General features: G+C 36.6%; 1 protein-coding gene and 1 long non-coding RNA gene across 4 annotated transcripts in view; one reads left to right on the top strand and one right to left on the bottom strand.

The window, feature by feature from the left end:
- LOC117115051 overlaps nt 1-2,843 on the top strand; it is a 10,753-nt gene extending 7,910 nt beyond the window's left edge. Inside the window, exon 2 of the long non-coding RNA XR_004446480.1 lies at nt 833-2,843. This is a non-coding gene — a long non-coding RNA (uncharacterized LOC117115051). The remainder of the gene's footprint in view (nt 1-832) is intronic.
- Nucleotides 2,839-19,151, bottom strand: part of LOC117115033 (fibropellin-1-like) — a 21,803-nt gene continuing 5,490 nt past the window's right edge. Inside the window, exons 3-26 of one of the 3 annotated variants that reach the window (XM_033258687.1) lie at nt 18,729-19,018; nt 18,346-18,415; nt 17,630-17,743; nt 16,914-17,027; nt 16,668-16,781; nt 14,844-14,957; nt 14,297-14,410; nt 13,675-13,788; nt 13,168-13,281; nt 12,321-12,434; nt 12,070-12,183; nt 11,812-11,925; nt 11,331-11,444; nt 11,079-11,192; nt 10,579-10,692; nt 10,210-10,323; nt 9,958-10,071; nt 9,455-9,568; nt 6,900-7,013; nt 5,457-5,567; nt 4,949-5,077; nt 4,364-4,837; nt 4,163-4,265; nt 2,839-4,027 (exon numbers count right to left, since the gene is read on the bottom strand). In XM_033258687.1, coding sequence (XP_033114578.1) covers nt 3,577-4,027; nt 4,163-4,265; nt 4,364-4,837; nt 4,949-5,077; nt 5,457-5,567; nt 6,900-7,013; nt 9,455-9,568; nt 9,958-10,071; nt 10,210-10,323; nt 10,579-10,692; nt 11,079-11,192; nt 11,331-11,444; nt 11,812-11,925; nt 12,070-12,183; nt 12,321-12,434; nt 13,168-13,281; nt 13,675-13,788; nt 14,297-14,410; nt 14,844-14,957; nt 16,668-16,781; nt 16,914-17,027; nt 17,630-17,743; nt 18,346-18,415; nt 18,729-19,018 — 3,566 coding nt within the window. In that variant the 3' untranslated portion in view covers nt 2,839-3,576. Of the gene's footprint in view, nt 4,028-4,162; nt 4,266-4,363; nt 5,078-5,456; nt 5,568-6,899; nt 7,014-9,454; nt 9,569-9,957; nt 10,072-10,209; nt 10,324-10,578; nt 10,693-11,078; nt 11,193-11,330; nt 11,445-11,811; nt 11,926-12,069; nt 12,184-12,320; nt 12,435-13,167; nt 13,282-13,674; nt 13,789-14,296; nt 14,411-14,843; nt 14,958-16,667; nt 16,782-16,913; nt 17,028-17,629; nt 17,744-18,345; nt 18,416-18,728; nt 19,019-19,151 lie in introns of all 3 variants that reach the window. The other 2 variants (XM_033258678.1, XM_033258695.1) reach the window with 2 other exon arrangements.

Raw genomic sequence — 19,151 nt, 5'->3', positions numbered from 1 at the left:
TATATATATATATATATATAATCTTGATTCAACTGAAGTCATTATTTACAATTATAATAAGCTGACTATATATATTTTCAAAATAATTAAATGTAAAATAATGTTAAAAACTCAATAAGATCTAATTTTTCATTAGAATTCGTTTTCTCAGAATTTAATTACAATCAGGTTTGCAGGAATTTTATCTTCTACTTAATATTATCATATCCAATACTTTACACTATTTGTTTGGTAGACATAAATTAAAATAAACTCAAGTTGTTTAAAATAAATTGAAATAAACTCAAATTGTTAAAAATAAATTGAAATAAACTCAAATTGTTAAGTTGGAGATTGTCAAAGTGTTTAAAAATTACCACACCTAGTACGTTTTGTTTGATTACTATGTAATATACGTTCGGCTTGCAGTTTCAAAATAGGAACAATAATTATAGTTGAAAATAAAATTTCAGTAAAATAATTTAATAACTAAAATATGCCTTGTGCATATCTGGGGGTCCTTCGTCTCGATTGTATAGGGTTGTGGCATATGAAACAATAACATTTTAAAGGTGTCAGCAAACAATGAAAATTCTTCTTGGGTATTTTTTGTGATTAAACACAATATATAAGGTCTCTTGCAGTAAAAAATCTTATATTCATAGAATATCGCTATTAAGTACTGGAAACTGACTCTTCAATTTATTTGAGGTGGTCTTGTGTAGGTTGTATTCGTTATTTTGTCGAATATGTTTTAACTACTTCTATGAAACATAAACTACCTTTATAACAATCTATAATCGATGTATAGGCCTACATGTTTTAAATGCTGTAAATTTTTCCAACTTCACAGAATGGTTAGAGCAGAGTTCACACTTCTGGTTGTGGTAGGTGTTGGGCTACTAAGCAATAATGTGTTTTCATCACCTTTACCTAAAGTACACAGCAGAAAACAATTTGACATCATCTCCGAGCTAAAGCACAACATAGAAATGGCCATAGTAGCGACTCTTCACCAAGCCAGAGACGCAAAAGGTACCAGCGGAGCCACAGAAGTAAACTCGTTTAATGACCAGATCGTCGGACCAAAACAGATCCGTGACCCAGGCCTGGACGACTATGGAATGGGCATGATGTTTGGAAAGCGATCCCCAGACAATGCATGGAATGACCTTTTAGAAGAGGATACTTTATGAAGAACATTTTTCAAACAGTGATACTTCCTGAAAAAAAATAAGAAAAATGATGGCACTGTCCAATCAACCAAAAAATACAGCCATGAATTGAGAATTCATAAATCAAGAAATCTATTATTTACGAAGGACATTTTGAACTGCCGCTCCAAATATCCATCAAGACTTATGACGTAATACACCTGTATGTGACATCATATAATAAGATGCACCATGTTCTCTGCATCAAATCACGTGGCCCTTTATCAACACGTGCCTTCCGTAAACTTTCGATCGTTTCTACACGATGTTAAATAATTTCTATTGTACATTTATGATTAGTATAAAATAAATGTTAGGACTATTGTTTTAGATTCGCTTGAGTGAGTCAGCTGAACGTCTTAATCGTATCGTTTTAAAAATATTAAAATCACTGAAAGTTTGTGGAAAGTTTATTAAAACCCGGTGTGTTCATTACAAGGAAAGCCAAACACGTACCATGACGTTGGAGAATATTAAGTCAAAATATTATTCCGGAGATTTTAAATTAATGTTGTAGACTTTGAATGGAAAACAGGATTTAATGGTGATAATAATAATTTGATAGGCATGTGTATAGCACGTTTGGTACGGTATTGTCGATACACTGATGATTTTGTCAGTGAAGATGATAATGACGATGTCGGTGGTTGGTGGTGACTGAGATGATGATGATGCTGCTGATGTGATGATGATGTTGGTGATTATTATGATGATGACAATTATGTCGGAACGTGATCATCAAAGAAATTTATCCCCGGTAAATAAAATTCTTAATTGAACCCTGGACGTATTATGTTTTAATGCTTTTTTTGTTTTCTAGATTGTATTTATCATAACACAAATTATCTCGCGTTTGCTTTTATGTAGCAAAGTCAGTAATTTTTATTTGATAGCATTCTGGTAGTGTTCTCTCATCGCCCTGATGTGTTTTAAACTCTCATGAGGTTTCCAAATAATACCACCAAAAATAATGCTAAAGCTTACATGACTAGTTTTTCCTCTTGTATAATTTATTTCTTAAAATGTACATTCGAATTTTATTTCTTGAATTCCATTTGAAAATTCATTAAAAAAACGAGTTAAACACCGCATTTTCAGATATAGTTTCCCAAACTGCATAGAATTAAACATCAGCAAGTTAATACATTTATATTTTAACTATACACATCATGCGTTGCCCACCCCGATACGTAGGTATACAATCATGTATGTATATGTTTGACTTATAAATAACTATGAAACTCTCACCTATCATTTAAATAATGTACATAAATCATTTTGTATAAAAAATTCTTTAAATAACATAGGCCTAATAGTCATCTGTCACCACAAGAATACAAAATTTTCATTAATTCAATTTTAAAACAATTAGAACCGTAGATTTTCCAATGCAAGAGCATAATATATGAGGTTTCTTTTACAAACATTAAATATGAAACCTAATCATAATAATACCAAAGTTATTACGCACTCATATCTTGGTTGAATCAACACAAAGTGAAGTGCGTCTTTTCTACTAACATTTATTAATAATTCTTAATTAAAATAGGCCTGTAGTGACACGATGTTAAAACAAGTTCACAATATTGGATACTTATGTTTACATTTGGATGAATGCTTAACATCGAAGCATCGTGTGCAAAAAAAATCTAGAGTATAAAGATAAGATGGCTGAAATTGTTAGTCAAAGTAAGATTATATCAGATACACTGACTTTATTAAAGACACTATGTGAGCACCATCCAATGGTCTTTGGGCTGGTATCACTGTGTGAAAAATGCATCCGAACAGAAAAATTACATTTAAAGTGACATCAGAACTTCTTACATGTTGCTACCAATTAATTTGAGTTTGGGAGTGAAACTTGCCGTGGCGGACGTTTGAACAATAACAAGACTGCATCCCAGATTGTCTGTTCCACCTTTAGTTGCTGGCGTAAACAACTGGAATAATTTGCCTTTTAGTCAGTAACATTAGTAGCACTACTAAAGCTAACTATTGTATTTAAACCAAGTGTTATGTATTTTTAATGACCATACATAAACCAGTATCATATTTGAAAGAGCTATCAACTTGGATGTGTTATCCTGCTGGATAAAACGAAAATTAATAGACTAAACGCTAATAAAATTCTAATAATATATGATTGTGATGTAGACTCTGGAGTTGCAACACATTTTTTTAAAGTTAATACAAATTGTGTTAATGATTAAATATAAAAATCTGTTGCTAATGTCAGTGAATGCTGTTATAGCGCTGAAGACAAGATTATACCTAAATGTTCAGTAGTAAAGAGAGGGAGCACATGCTTACACTCGATCGTCTGATATGCTCTAAGGCTTACCATCAAAGTTCTGCAGTTTGCTAAGCTAATTACAGAAATTTAAATGACCTCTGAGCATGGCAGCTTCTTGAAGTCTATCAAAGGCTCATCAGCACCTGCACCAGGTAACTTCAGGTCATCACTGTTTTCGACGACGTTCGGCGGCTTCCCGTTCTCGACTGCTGGTGGATCTTTTGGAGTTGTTTCTTTAGGCGGCCCTTTAGGAGGCGCTTCTGGTGTAGGTTGATTCTCGGGCGGTGACGTTGGTGGCGGCGTCGTTTTGCTCGGCTGTGGTGCACTTGGCGCTGGTGTTGGTACTGGGGCTACTACTGGGACTGGCGCAGGTGTTGGGACAGGTGTGACCGGCGGGGCCGACGGCTTTGCAGGAGAAGAGATGATTGGCACGGGAGCTGGTGGTGGAGGCTCCATGACTGGATTTGAAACGCCATTAGGTTTCACATTTTGCCCCATCACTTGATTCCATAGAGCGTTCTCACGTTGTCGTTGATACCTACAATATTTTAATATTAATAGACAAATAAGTACAGTATGAGTATGAGTGTCCAAGTACAGTCACTTGATTTTTCAATAATAAAATAATGATCAAATGGGCAAGAAAAAAATTGACGAAATTCGTTTCACGTACCTTTTACGGCGGAAGTAAGCCATAATGAAAGCCAAGACAATTATTATGATTAATGTTCCAAATATACAACCCGCGATGATGATTGAAAGATAGCTTGCAGCACCTGAAAAAAAAAATCAGATGTATAATCAAATTATTATGCAAATAAATAGGCTGTTTACGGTTGATTTATTAATTTTATATACAATATTATAAACTTACTTTTTGTCTCTTCTTCGTCTTCTATCAAACTACTTGCATTTGCAGACCGATTTCCACCATTAATACCATCTGTCCCATCATCAGTACCATCATCTGTGCCACCATCTGTCCCATCATCTGTGCCACCATCAGTCCCATCGTCTGTGCCACCATCTGTCCCATCGTCTGTGCCACCATCTGTCCCATCATCTGTTCCACCATCTGTCCCATCATCATCGGTCCCATCGTCTGTGCCACCATCAGCACCACCATCTGTGCCACCGTCGGTTCCACCACCATCGGTTCCATCATCTGTGCCGCCGTCGGTTCCGCCACCATCCGTACCACCATCGGTTCCACCGTCTGTGCCACCATCAGTACCATCATCAGTACCTCCATCTGTTCCATCATCTGTACCATCGTCGGTCCCACCACCATCTGTACCATCATCGGTACCGCCATCAGTACCGCCATCTGTTCCACCATCTGTGCCACCATCCGTGCCATCATCAGTACCTCCATCTGTCCCATCATCAGTACCATCGTCGGTCCCACCACCATCTGTGCTATCATCGGTACCGTCATCAGTACCGCCATCTGTGCCACCATCCGTGCCATCGTCAGTACCTCCATCTGTCCCATCATCTGTGCCACCATCGGTTCCACCACCATCGGTGCCATCATCGGTCCCACCGTCTGTACCTCCTTCGTCTCCACCATCTGCTCCATCATCAACTGTAATATATAATCACTGCTTTTAAAGCATACATGTCCTTTGAATCGATGCCTCACTTATATATTATTCTATCAGTCGTCAAATCAAATCTAAAACTCTCAAAAAGTAATTGAAACATTGAATTGTTCACTAAAAAAGTTAAATAGTACGGTACATACATTTCAAATTTATTTCGAAGCATCATTCATCCGTTTGTGTATGTTAAACATTTGAATATACTGATATGTCTGTTTTGATTGACTATACAAAATGCTTGCAAAATGTAAAGCTTAGACTAGTTGAACAATATTCAAACGTGTTACGCAAATGAACGCTAGTATTGCTAGTGTTGTGCTCTAGTGTGAACCAACTTTAAAAAAAAACATAAAATGAACCTACAGGTTTCACACGTTAGACCCGTGAAGCCATCTGGGCATATGCAATTGAAATTGTTTATCCCGTCGATGCAATCGCCGTTCAGACACGGTCCGCCCGAACAATCATCAATATCTGAAATCAAACCGTGTTAATAATAAGTAAGTCCAATATAAAAAATCTTATCATTATGTGGACGAATAGATGCGAGCATAAGCGACCAGGAAGGGCACAATGAGACAGCAAGGGAGTGCGCTGGGGGAGCTGACATCTTGGCCGATGTCTGATATAATTAATATCGGTAATGTTTGCGCCTGCGCATCAGTGATTTGATTAATTCTTATTTTGAAATTACAATATACAGTAATTGTTTCTTCGGATGACGTATTGTGGTCAAATGTCTCGTACATTAAGTGTTTGACGGTGTGTTCAAAACTGGTGAGCGCAACTGTCAGCACTGTCAAATCTCACATTCACACTAACACAAAGTAATTAGTCTGGCGGCAAACCCAAAGCCTAGTGGCACAAAATACATAATAGTAATCTTCATCCCCGCTAAAAAACTTGACTTTTTGTCCCAGTGTCTGTTCGAACAAACGGCAATTCATCCAGAAAAAGCTGACCGTAAGCCACTTCTTTCAAAATTATTTGGTGGTGGTTTGATTGCACGACGACGACGGTGAGATCTGTGACGTAATGAAGTTATATAATCGCATATGACGTCACTGTTTTCTAATGTTCGAGTCGGATGTTGTTTGGGCCGAATCTACGTTTTACAAATAACACAAGACGGTCACGGGCAAGTGAAATTTTCGTAGTAGGACGTCTTCGCGCTAATCAAAAGCTCCCTTATCGTCTGCATATTTCTATGATTGAACCGATAACATTGAGGTTGAAAGGCGGCCGCGTTAAATACTTATAATGAGCTGATACATAGAGCAGCAGTTACCGGGGTGAAAATATGAATAACTATGTCCGTATATATAAATGCTTGCATTTTTCCCCTTTAAGTAGATCTTGATTATAGTAGCAGTTTCATCGTGGTAAACTCCCATGCATGCGCATGTAAACACCGCCATATGGGTCGGGTTCAAACTCATTTGTATCTGTGATGAAGGCAAAGTCGCATTTGATAATTGTACATGATTGATACGAGAAATATTTTAAAATAAATCTAAACTACAAGTGGAAACATGCAACCAGACTACTAGGTTCCAGGTGTCACTCAGAAAGGGTAGTAAGTCCTACATTCTAGGCAACAATTTTGTAAGGATGTTAATAAGAACTTAACTTGAAAATTTTACTGCCTGGTGGTTACACGGTGGCGGCGGAATAAGGAAGGGTTTTTAGAATTGGATTCTACTGGAAGATATTAAAAATGAAATTTGAACTACTGCTAATAATATAAAACAAAAGCGATGTATGATGTAAAGAATCACGGCGGTTATTCACGTCTGCAGGCTTTACCAGTTTCACATGTGGCTCCTTCGTAACCCTCCACACATGCGCACGTAAAGCCGTTTACGATATCTGTACATACGCCATCATTTAGACACGGATCTGGTTCACACTCATTTATATCTGTGGAAAAGGCGCACTTGTATGTTAATATATCAAACGATATCAACATTGTATTTTCATTGCTAAGAATATGCGGTGTTCCGAAAAACATAAACAGTACCGGTACTCCAAGTTAAAATTCGTACGCACACACACCTTTGGTATACCAAGGGTAGTATATTTTTTCATGAAAGTATGTCAGTGATCGGTTGGTATTGATTAATAATAACATGTTAACGGCAAAGCAATCTGTAGCATTTTCCTATTTGGCACCATGGATTTTATTTATTTTTAAAATTTTTATTTCAACAATATTTTGTGAGGGTGGTCCATCCAGCCTGAGCTGATCAATTGGGACCCTCAGTACATACAATTAAAACATAAGTATAAAAATTAAACTTGATATTTAACATAAGTAAGTTAATTAAATTAAACCAGGAAAAAATTAATAATAATAATAATAAAAATAATAAAAATCAGGAAAAAAAAACCAGATATAGGCCTACAATATATAAATTATATAAAATAATGATTTAAGGAAAACATTAAAATAAAAAAATTTAAAAAATTGTCATATTGGACAGAAAAATAATTGAAATAAAAAATAAAGCAAAAGTATAAATGAGAAGATAATTAATTGGACTAACAAAAATAGAAAAATTATAAAAGATTATAAAAGATAAATAATTTACAATTTAAAACAGAACAAAATCTTGCAACAAAAAAATATTGCAACAAAAAGAGATGGCCACAGGGAAAATTACACAAGATTAGATGAAAGATAGCTAAGAAGGTTGGATTTGAAAGAAGAGAAAGGGAAAATAGAACGGACAATCGGTGGAAGAGAGTTGTAGATGTAAGGACATTATAGCTGAATGATGTTTTTAAGATTTCTAGATTAGGCTTAGGAATGAGAAGATCACCGGTGTTAGTGATTTTTCTTGTGGTCATACGGCCATTGGCAACAATCTTTTTAAGGCATTGACAAAGAGTTTGTGGAGCTAGGTTATGAAGAGCTTTGTAAGTTAAACAGCAGAGTTGAAATTGAGAAAGGGGAAGGGTATTGGCAGATCTGAAATGATTGGGAGTAAGGTGAGTGGTAGGAGAAAGTTTCAGTAAGATACGAATGGCTCTGTTCTGGATCTTCTGAACTTTAGATAACGAGGTAGATTTTGATCCCAAAACTGAGCAACAATAGTCAAGGCGCGAGAGAAACAAAGAATTGTAAAGTATTTGAAGGGTAGAATCATTAGTAAATTTTGAGGTTCGTGCAAGAAGATAGACAATAGAGTTAAGTTTCTTACAAAGGGAAGATGTGTGAGACTTCCATGTTAGCGTGTTATCAATAATTACGCCTAAGTGTTTGTGGGACGTAAGGGATAGAATTGGATGGTTATCAAGATGACGATTAAGATTGTTATTAGTGGATTTTAGTTTGCGCGGAGAACCAAGTAGCAGAGATTTAGTTTTTTGAATGTTAAGAGTTAGCTTGTTAGATTTTGACCATGAAGATAGAAGATGAAGAGTTTAGTTTTTGTTCAATGAGTTTAAGAGAAGTGTTGCTGTAATAAATTATTGTATCATCAGCATACATATCGATAATATGAACATTAGGATCAGAGTTAGTAAGTGTTAAAGACAGGTCGTTAATGTAAATAGTGAACAAGGGGGGGGGGGGCTTCCCCACATATGCACACGAACCCGTTTACAACACATGATGCTACTACTTTGGATACGAATCTGACTTGCAGTCATTCGACGAAATAAAGGTACACTTAAAAAAAAAATACACATCCAACGGTCTCGAAATACACAAACGAAGGCCTAATATTCTTAGCAGATCAAACCGATGCTACTGACATGGGAAAGTGAGCATGTTATTCATCAAGCTAAAATGCGTGTTGGTTGATTCTGTAAACACACGGCAGCAAACCTCCACCCTCCCCCCCCCCCTCCCAAAATGAAAAAAAAATATTACCCTTGAAATAAGTATTAACGAAATAAATTGTTATGCAAAATGTCCCCAGCGACATTTAACAATGTCTTGCTTAGGAAGGCATTTAAATATGAGCGGTGGCGTGATTGACGAGAGGCTAATACAAGTCAGCACCACAAGTACCAACTTAATCCAATTAACAATTAAAACATCGATAGAGGGAGTTATAGCCACCGGGCAAGCGTATGCAACTACTGTATCTACTACAGAATGTGAAATATTGCTGGTGAAGCTGGTTAATGATTACAAGTATTAGTCCTGTGACGTAATATTCTCTTAGCAACCATCTCTTCTTGCTTTATAGATCTATTGAATAAATTGAACTTGAATAACACTAATACAAATGTACTATATAGCCATTGACATGATCTAGTTACTGGCAAAGCGAGGGTCCACAAGGGAAGGCGTGACTACAAAGGGATAACACTGTGGTTGGGTGAAAGTTTAGTGACGTAACCAGTCTCACCAATTTCACACGTATTCCCTTCATAGCCATCTGCGCATGTGCAAGTAAACCCGTTTACAGCGTCGGTGCAAGCACCGCCATTCAGACAAGGTTCGGGCTCACAGTCGTTAATATCTGGAGAAAAGACAAACTTATAAATTCTAAGATATGCGAGAATTACTAAATAAGACACATTTTAGGCCAAACATACCCCTTCTTCTTACGCTTGATACATGTGATTTAACAAGTATTCTAAATCTATAACAAGTGTTGAGATTTAATCACACTTTCTAGAGATGAGGCCTACTGCATTCTGCAATATATCATTCTTTAGTAACAAATTAGGTTATGACAATATACGGAGTTGGTTGTACAGTAAGAAAGTAATTCTATCCACTCAAGAACAATGGAAAATACAAGAAATCCGAGGTACGTCTAATGCTAAAAACGATATAAACTTAAACCTACTTAAAGTTAGCTACGGCTTTTATTGAGTGGACATTTAGTGACGTAAATAGGCTCACCAATTTCACAATTATCCCCTTGGTAGCCATCTGCGCATGTGCATGTAAACCCGTTTACAGCGTCGGTGCAAGCGCCACCATTCAAACATGGCTCGGGCTCGCAGTCGTTAATATCTGGGGAAAAAAGTAGTCTAAATCGTTACAATACAGTCAACGGTAAATGCCCGCTAAATAGGAGGAATATATGTGTAATGAAAAACGATAATGTTGTCATTACAGTATGTGACATTTTAGTGACGTAACCAGTCTCACCAATTTCACAAGTATTCCCTTGATAGCCATCTGCGCATGTGCAAGTGAACCCGTTTACAGCGTCGGTGCAGGCGCCGCCATTCTGGCATTGCTGAGGTTCACAATCGTTAATGTCTGGGGGGAAATATAGACTAGAGAATTGTAAGAAATGCTAAAATATTATCACAAGCGCATCCCCTGCCCTTATGAAACAACCATCGGGAAAAAAGTCAAAAGGTAATTTAATAATAGCTATAATTTCGACACAGGTTAAAGTTTAATCCTGTCATACCAATTCAAGAAAATGTTGCTACATAGGAGGAATACGTGTACTAAAACTATATAGGGAATGCTTTTATTGGTGAAGGCGATTATAAGTTATACTCTCACCAATATCACAGTTATCCCCTTGGTAACCATCTGCGCATGTGCAAGTGAACCCGTTTACAGCGTCAGTGCAAACGCCGCCATTCAAACATGGCTCGGGCTCACAGTCGTCAATATCTGGAGAAAAGACAAACTTATATAGGAATAAATTTAAAGATATGCGAGAATTACTTAATAACGCACATTTTACTCCAAACATAGGCCTACCCTTTCTTACGCAGGCGATTGAATAAATATTCTAAATCTATAATAAGTTTTGAGATTTAATCACACTTTGTAGAGACGAGGCCTACTGCACTCCGGAATATATCATTCGTTAGTAACAAATTAGGTTATGAAAACACGAGTTTGTTGTTCACAAATGCTGACTACTCAAAGACAATAGAAAATACAAGAAATCCGAGGTACGTCTAATGCTGAAAGCCATATAAACTCAAACCTACTTAGTTAGGCCTAGCTACGGCTGTTATTACGTGGATATTTAGTGACGTGATTAGGCTCACCAGTTTCACAATTATCCCCTTGGTAGCCATCTGCGCATGTGCATGTAAACCCGTTTAGAGCGTCGGTGCAAGCGCCGCCATTTAAACATGGCTCGGGCACGCAGTCGTTAATATCTGGGGGAAAAAGTAGTATAAATCGTTACAATACAGTCAACGGTAAATGCCCGCTAAACAGGAGGAATATATGTATATTGGAAAACGCTAATGTTGTCATTACAGTATGTGAAATTTTAGTGACGTAACCAGTCTCACCAATTTCACAAGTATTCCCTTGATAGCCATCTGCGCATGTGCAAGTGAACCCGTTTACAGCGTCAGTGCAAACGCCGCCATTCAAACATGGTTCGGGCTCACAGTCGTCAATATCTGGAGAAAAGACAAACTTATATAGGAATAAATGCTAAGATATGCGAGAATTACTTAATAACGCACATTTTACTCCAAACATACCCTTTCTCACGCGGGCGATTGAATACATATTCTAAATCTCTAATAAGTTTTGAGATTTAATCACACTTTGTAGAGATGAGGCCTACTGCACTCCGGAATATATCATTCGTTAGTAACACATTAGGTTATGACAACACGAGTATGCTGTCCACAAATGCTGACCACTCATAATAGAAAATAGAAAATATAGAAATCCGAGGTACGTCTAATGCTGAAAGCGATATAAACTCAAACCTACTTAGGCCTAGCTACGGCTGTTATTTAGTGACGTGATTAGGCTCACCAATTTCGCAATTATTCCCTTGGTAGCCATCTGCGCATGTGCATGTAAACCCGTCTACAGCGTCGGTGCAAGCGCCGCCATTCAAACATGGCTCGGGCTCACAGTCGTTGATATCTGGAGAAAAGATCGGACTACAACATAATGAAAGCTAAGGTATTGAATGATGGTACATGCTAGCTAGTGTAGTAGGCTTATGTGGATACTTGTATGCTACGTAAGGATTGCTAACACTTTGATTGGATGAAAGTTGTGTCTCACCAATTTCACAAGTATTGCCTTGGTAGCCATCTGCGCATGTGCAAGTGAACCCGTTTACAGCGTCAGTACAAACGCCGCCATTCAGACATGGCTTGGGCTCACAGTCGTTAATATCTGGAGAAAAGATCGGACTACAAAATTGTAAAACAGCTAAGGTGTTGAACGAAGCTACATGTGTAGTAGGCCTATGTGGATACGGGTATGTCTACGTGAGGATGTCTAACACTGATTGGGTGAAAGTTTTGTCTCACCAATTCCACAAGTATCCCCTTGGTAGCCATTTGCGCATGTGCAAGTGAATCCATTTACAGCGTCGGTGCAAGCACCGTTATGCTGACATGGCTGGGGTTCACATTCGTTAATATCTGGTGGAAAATATTGACTATAACATAATAAATGTTAGATAATGAAATAAGCGAAGGGGTGCTCGTGTACTAAAAGTGCCGCATACGCCACTAAGGTTAAGCAGTAGCGTATCTAGCGTGTCTTGAAATGGGGTGCTGATTGGGGGGGGGGGGGGTGTGGGGGGGGGGGGGGCGAATGTGAAGTGGGGAAGCTCGATGATTAGTTGAGGAGCACTAACTCGCAAAATAAGGTGATTTTAGGTAATTTCTAACTACTTGCAAGTGATTTGGGGGAGCGCGAGTAATTTTTGGAGGTACGTCCCTCCCCCCACCTCGCACCCCTGATACGCCACTGAGGTAAAGTAGTGTTACTTATAGGGAAGAAATGTTTAAATAGTGCAAGCGATGGGTAAATTTTTATACTAACAATAAGAGTCTATAAAATGTTAGATCTATTAGACTATCTTTAATAGCCAATAGATGTCCAATACATTACTAACAAATGTTTTTATACAAAAGGATTGAAATGGGCCTATATTAATAACAACGTAGGAGGATCTTTTTAAAATTTACGGGCGCCAGAACTCAAAGACTATTGTTTGCTTGTGTAGAAAAGAAGCTTTATTTTAGATTCATAAATGTAACATGTTTATAATTAGGCATACATGCAAATAAGGACTGGAGTGGTTTTAATTTTCTACTGGTTCTTTACTAAACCCTCGGTGGCCAGAATGTCATAAATCGGTGTTCTCACCCGTTTCACACCTATCGCCTGTAAACCCTTCTGGGCATGCGCAGTTAAACGCATTCAGAAGATCTGAACATGCCCCGTTATTTAGACAAGGTGATGACGTACACTCGTCTATGTCTGTAGAATATCAATGTCAGAAAATTACAATAATCAATTTTTATCAATATGAACATTGTAATTATGAATCGTTTTAGATAATAATAACATTTTAAGTCGTAATCGTAAAATAAAGGTTAACAAAGCAAGAGTTTCTATAGAATTGCTTATTGAGTTAATCTGTGATAGTCGCTTAAAACACAATCCTAGACCTAACATTGTAAATCGAAGATTTCAAAGAAAATTGCTTCGACTAGGTTGATCACTACAGTATTAATACAATAATAAAATATTTATGAACAGTCTATGGTATTGTCTACTGAAATAATTTTATAACATCGTGGTAAAGTTGTTTTAAGTAAAAAAAAACAAAACAATATACCGTCAGACTGAATTCTAAACAAACTTTCTCACCAGTTTCACACTCGTCTCCTTCAATACCGTTTGGACATTCGCATAAATATCCGTTCGCTCCGTCTACGCATTCACCGTTATTCGCGCACGGCAAAGACGCACACTCATTGAAGTCTAAAAGCGTTCATATGGGAAAAGTAATGACAATAATATTATAGCGAATATTAAATAATAGTAGTAAGATATTAAAGACAGAAAGCATTTAGACCAACACGTGGGTGTTATGTGAAAGCAAAGTATTAACGCTTAAACGGTACCGTAACAAAGAACGTAAACCACTGATTGGTTACAACAGACGAGGAGGGATAAAATAGTGATATTCAATTCATACTTCGTAAAATATATTTTATGATTGATAATGCTTATTGTGATAGAAGGCGACAGGGTGAGGGAGGAAGTTGAGAAAATGCAATCAAGATTATATTAAATGAATGGTAAAGTTGTGGGTGAGATATGATGATCGGTGTGGGACGTGTGGGAAAAGAAGAAGAATTCCATTAAAGGGAAGAGCAAAGTGAGAACGGTTGAGTGACATCAGATTGGGTAAGGAGTTAACGTATATCAATGGTAACGTGGTTAAGGATGAGTCAATCTGGTATGGGAATGGGTTGATTGCTCTCACCAGTCTCGCAAACTGTTCCTGAAAACCCTTCGGGACATTCGCAAACAAACATGTTTACGCCATTGGTGCACACCCCATTGTTCTGACATGGATTCGATGCACATTCATCTATGTCTGTTGAAAAAAGCCATTCAAATACGTTAAGCATCATATAGGCCTAGCTACTGTACATAGTTTTGGAATATATCTCATCTCATAAGTGTCCCGACAGTACAGAAAAGGGTAATGAGACGAATTAACTAGCTGATGAACGCCATAGTCGTTAAACATGCTTGATTACGCTCCGTTGTAGTAGATTGAATAGTTTACTTGAAGTTTGCAATTTTAGTAGACAAAGTGAAGAAGATGGTGGGAAATCACAGGTGCCCTACTTTGCCCCGGACCAGCGTGTTTGGTGTTCATAAATTGAACTTATTTAACCAAAAATGTTAATAACGCTGATAAAAATAGATACGTATATATACGATACTTTCTTACGTCGCTCAAGTCATCCGTTGACATCCTGTTGCTCGAAACATAAAAGGAAATGATATAAAGTTATATTTACCATTTTGACAGATCGTTCCATCAAAACCATCTAAGCAGACACACGAGAACATGTTGACGTCATCTACGCACTGGCCTTCATTTTGGCAAGGACCAGAAGCACACTCATCAACATCTAAGAAGGTAGGATAAATCATTGGCATTAATATACAAAACATGTAATCCTTAATGAAAGTTGTTGAAGGGTTGCATGGTTTGGTCTGGGATCTGCGGTTGTTACAAACTCTCTTCAACATTTAGAGGAATAGAATCAAACGCGACACTTAAATAGGAACTATATGGAGATTACCAGAAACGGTGAAGCTATAGCTATGCAGACACCATATTTCCAGTTGTTGACGTGATAGGTCGGAAAACATTAAAAAGCACTTATAAGAAGCTATTTTCTAGCTATAAAATTATATTCTAATAGGCTATAGTTAAGTTTTTTTCACGTTTTAACCAACAACATTGGCCTATATAATGAATAAAAATAGTTCGCCACCAAAAAAGAAGAGTCTCATGTATGTTACTTTGCACTATCAAAATTGGCATTTAGATGTGAATGTTTCCTACGAGGAAGGATTTTAATACAGGCGTGTTCAATCATAGCTGTACTTAAAGCGTAGAGTGATGTAAATTGTCATGTGATTCTAAAATCGGATCAGTACGTGTAACGTGCCTTTTCGAACACCATATCCGGTGTAGTGAAAACAGCTATTGAGACGTGTTCGTCAATACTACACACTGGCCAAACACGACTTTTAGCTAAATATTGAGAAATATATCTAAAAGTGGCTACACATTTTTGCTCTATTGATTCATTTTTTATCTATAAGGTGCAGTTTTCTTTCTCAATATGTTTGTATACTTTGTACATTCTTAGAAAGGCCAATTTTGCTATTGAAGACTTGATTTTCGTTTATGTGTGATATTTCCTCCCCATCCTGGAATTTTCCTGCCCTGTGTGGGATGGAAGCTTGTCTAAAGCTCAAATTAAAAGCATTGATAGAGTGCAGAAAAGAGTTCTGTGCATTATTTTAGGTCCCGTCTTTTCGACGTATGAGGCTGCACTTGAGTGCACAAACCTCACCACTCTCCACTTCAGGAGAGACGCCCTTATCCTCAACTTTGGGGACAAGATTATGAAATCTGATATCTATAGGTACATCCTTCCCAATTACCGTGTTGCTGCGAGAGAGGTTAGATCTACTTCTCTAAATAACCTCCGGATGTGTATAAGAGACAGTTGATATCCCATTTGGCAGGACTAACAGATTCAGAAATTCTCTGGTACCATTAGCAAAATTCTCAATAAGTATAGGTAAACATTTTGATTAATAAGTACAATTTCTGTGTAGTAGTAGTTTTGTATAACCTTGATCTTGATCTGTGTGTGTGTTTTTTGGGGGGTTTTTTTGGTGGTGTGTTTGTTGTGGGCTTGAATCTTTTTTTTTGTGGTTTGTTAAACAAATTTCCTTTTTGCTGTTTTATATTTGCTTTTTATTTCGATGGTCTCTTGTAAATTTAATCATTTACGTGTGTGTTTTGAGCGTATGCAAGTTTACTTTTTTTTCTTCATGTTTTTTTATGTAATTTTGTAAATTTTGATGATTGTGTATATATAACCCTATTTTTATAAATTAATTATTGAGTAATTAGATTGTGAATTACATTTATATTTTTGTATTGTTTGGAACTGTATGAGTAATTTTTTGCCTGTATTTTTATATTGTAAACCAACGATTTCAGACTACAGGGGGACTGTTTTGGTGTTTTTTGTTCATACCTTCAATAAAGAAATAAATAAAATAACGTTTTCATAAAGAATTCAAATAATACGTACCAGTTTCACAGTCGTTTCCAGAGTAGCCAGAAGTGCAAACACACGTATATCCGTTGAGGGCGTCTGTACAGGCACCATTGTTCTGACATGGTCCTGCTACACAATCATCCACATCTACGAAAAAAATGCACATGAGTCCTGCTAGAATATTGCACAGCAACAACGAAAATAATAATAAAATGATAATAACAATAACAATAGTATTTGTTTTGACTGGTAGTGAAAGAAAATGTAACGAGAACTTGCCGAGTTCACAATGATCTCCCCCGTAGCCTCCCGAACAAATGCATGCGTACATATTCTCTCCATCTTCACAAGCACCGTCATTTTGGCACGGCAAGCTAGCACACTCGTTAATATCTAAAAATATAACAATGTAAAATAGTGTTATAAATCTGAAATGATATTTTACCAAACCATCCGTCATTGGTAAATATCGTCAATTAGTAAATGCAATCATTTTGCTTATTGCCCAAACCACTAGACATCATTGTCAGCATCAACATCGTCATCATCATCATCATCATCATCATCAAAATTATTGACTGTAGAATTCTTATCCTCATTATTATCACCACAATTGCCACTATCATCATTCACCACAATCATCATAATTCCCATCCTCATCATATCATCACCCATCATCATCATCATCATCATTATCATCATCATCATCATCGTCATCACCACCACCACAATTAGCACCATCATCACCACAACTATCATCATTATTCCCACATCATCATTATCCTCAGCATCACAATCATCATCATCATCATCATCATTATCAAATATCATCAATGCTACGGTAGAGTACTGCGGTACGTCTACTACCAGGCCTATAATCATTACCATTATTATCATAACTAGCCACCTTCATATAGTTCTAAAATATCAAATATTAAATGATTAGACCTACATGAAATAGGCCTAATATTATAAAACTATTAATGATATCTCACTTGTTTCGCAATTTGTTCCTTCAAATCCCTCTACGCATGTGCAGGACCAGGCGAGAAAATCATCCACGCATGTTCCTCCATTTTCACAGGTAATACCCAGACAATCGTCACTATCTAAATTTATGATACAGTAAATATGTAATAACAGTTATTTTTCATTAGAGTAAAATACACATACACTGCGCAAATTATTAAAACTATAGAATCACAATGCCCATGGGTCACAGAATATTTTTGTCATTTATGTAGAACTGTTTAATGTTTTCCCGACTTATATTTATGTATTTGTCGTTGGGTTTTGTGTATTTGGAGAACGTGTCGGGTTAGAGGTGGTTGCTCTCTCATTGGATTTTTTTTCTATTTATATATGTATATTTTTGTACTGATTCCAGTGAAAAGTCGAATAAAATAAAATAAAATAAAACAATTAAAATAATCCCAAAGAATAGAGATAGACCTTTCCCCTCCCCAATAAAACGTGTATGTTTTGTACTGTTGTGAAAATGATCATAATTTTAAATCCACACGAACAACCTGTTGATCTTAGCAAAGCTAAATATTTATGTAATGTTGTTTGATTTGTTTTTTTTAATCACACAAATAAGAAATTTAAAACAAAATAATTAAAAGAATATATACATATATATATATATTTATATATATAATATTATATATATTCTATCGTTTGAGAAAGTTGAATGCAAATTGCGACCTACCGACAATGGACACGTCATCGATGGCGATGACGCTAGCGGCTGATGCGCCCCTTATTGCTTCAAAAACAATCTAAAATTAAGGAAGTGTAGAGATATTTTGTTGTCATGATACCGCACAAATACAAAACTGGTTTTAAAACGCTAATGCATTATATTTGTTTTTGAGAGAATTTATTAATATTGTAAGATATTATAATTGTCATCATCATGTCATGATAGCGACAATTATAATTGTCATTATCATTATCATATCATAATCAAATACCGATATGATTTATCGTTTATTGTTCGTTGTTAGTCCTCCTGACACTTACGTTCAAAATGACGGAAGATTATTATCTTTGATTCATTATCAGTGTTATTATTTCTGGCCAGACAATTACCTTAATATCACCATCTATGCCCGAGACGTCATAATTAATAGTTCCCTCTATCCATTCATCTCCTTGGTTTCCTGACCTGGTGAAAACAGGACCACTAAAACTAGTGACGTCACAGCCGACTACGTATACATTTAATGTGCCCATGTCCTCACCGTACATATGGTAATAGAAAGTCATATCTAACGTCGTAGACAGTGAATAGCAGGGAGAGATGAGTCGAGCTGTTTCTCCCTCTGTTAAATCCTGACTGCCCACTACGTCTTTTAGGACCATGTAGTATGGAGGTTGCGCTGTAACGACATTAATGTAACACAAATAAGGTTTATATATTAATTTTATTCAATTTGTGGGATGGAAGCTTGTCTAAAGCTCAAATTAAAAGCATTGATAGAGTGCAGAAAAGAGTTCTGTGCATTATTTTAG

Source organism: Anneissia japonica, unplaced genomic scaffold (assembly GCF_011630105.1).
Source record: "Anneissia japonica isolate Jap-2015-1 unplaced genomic scaffold, ASM1163010v1 scaffold199_len4679917_cov187, whole genome shotgun sequence".
NCBI lineage: Eukaryota > Metazoa > Echinodermata > Crinoidea > Comatulida > Comatulidae > Anneissia > Anneissia japonica.
Note: the sequence above shows the minus strand (reverse complement) of the source record. Positions and strands in the feature narration are given on the sequence as shown.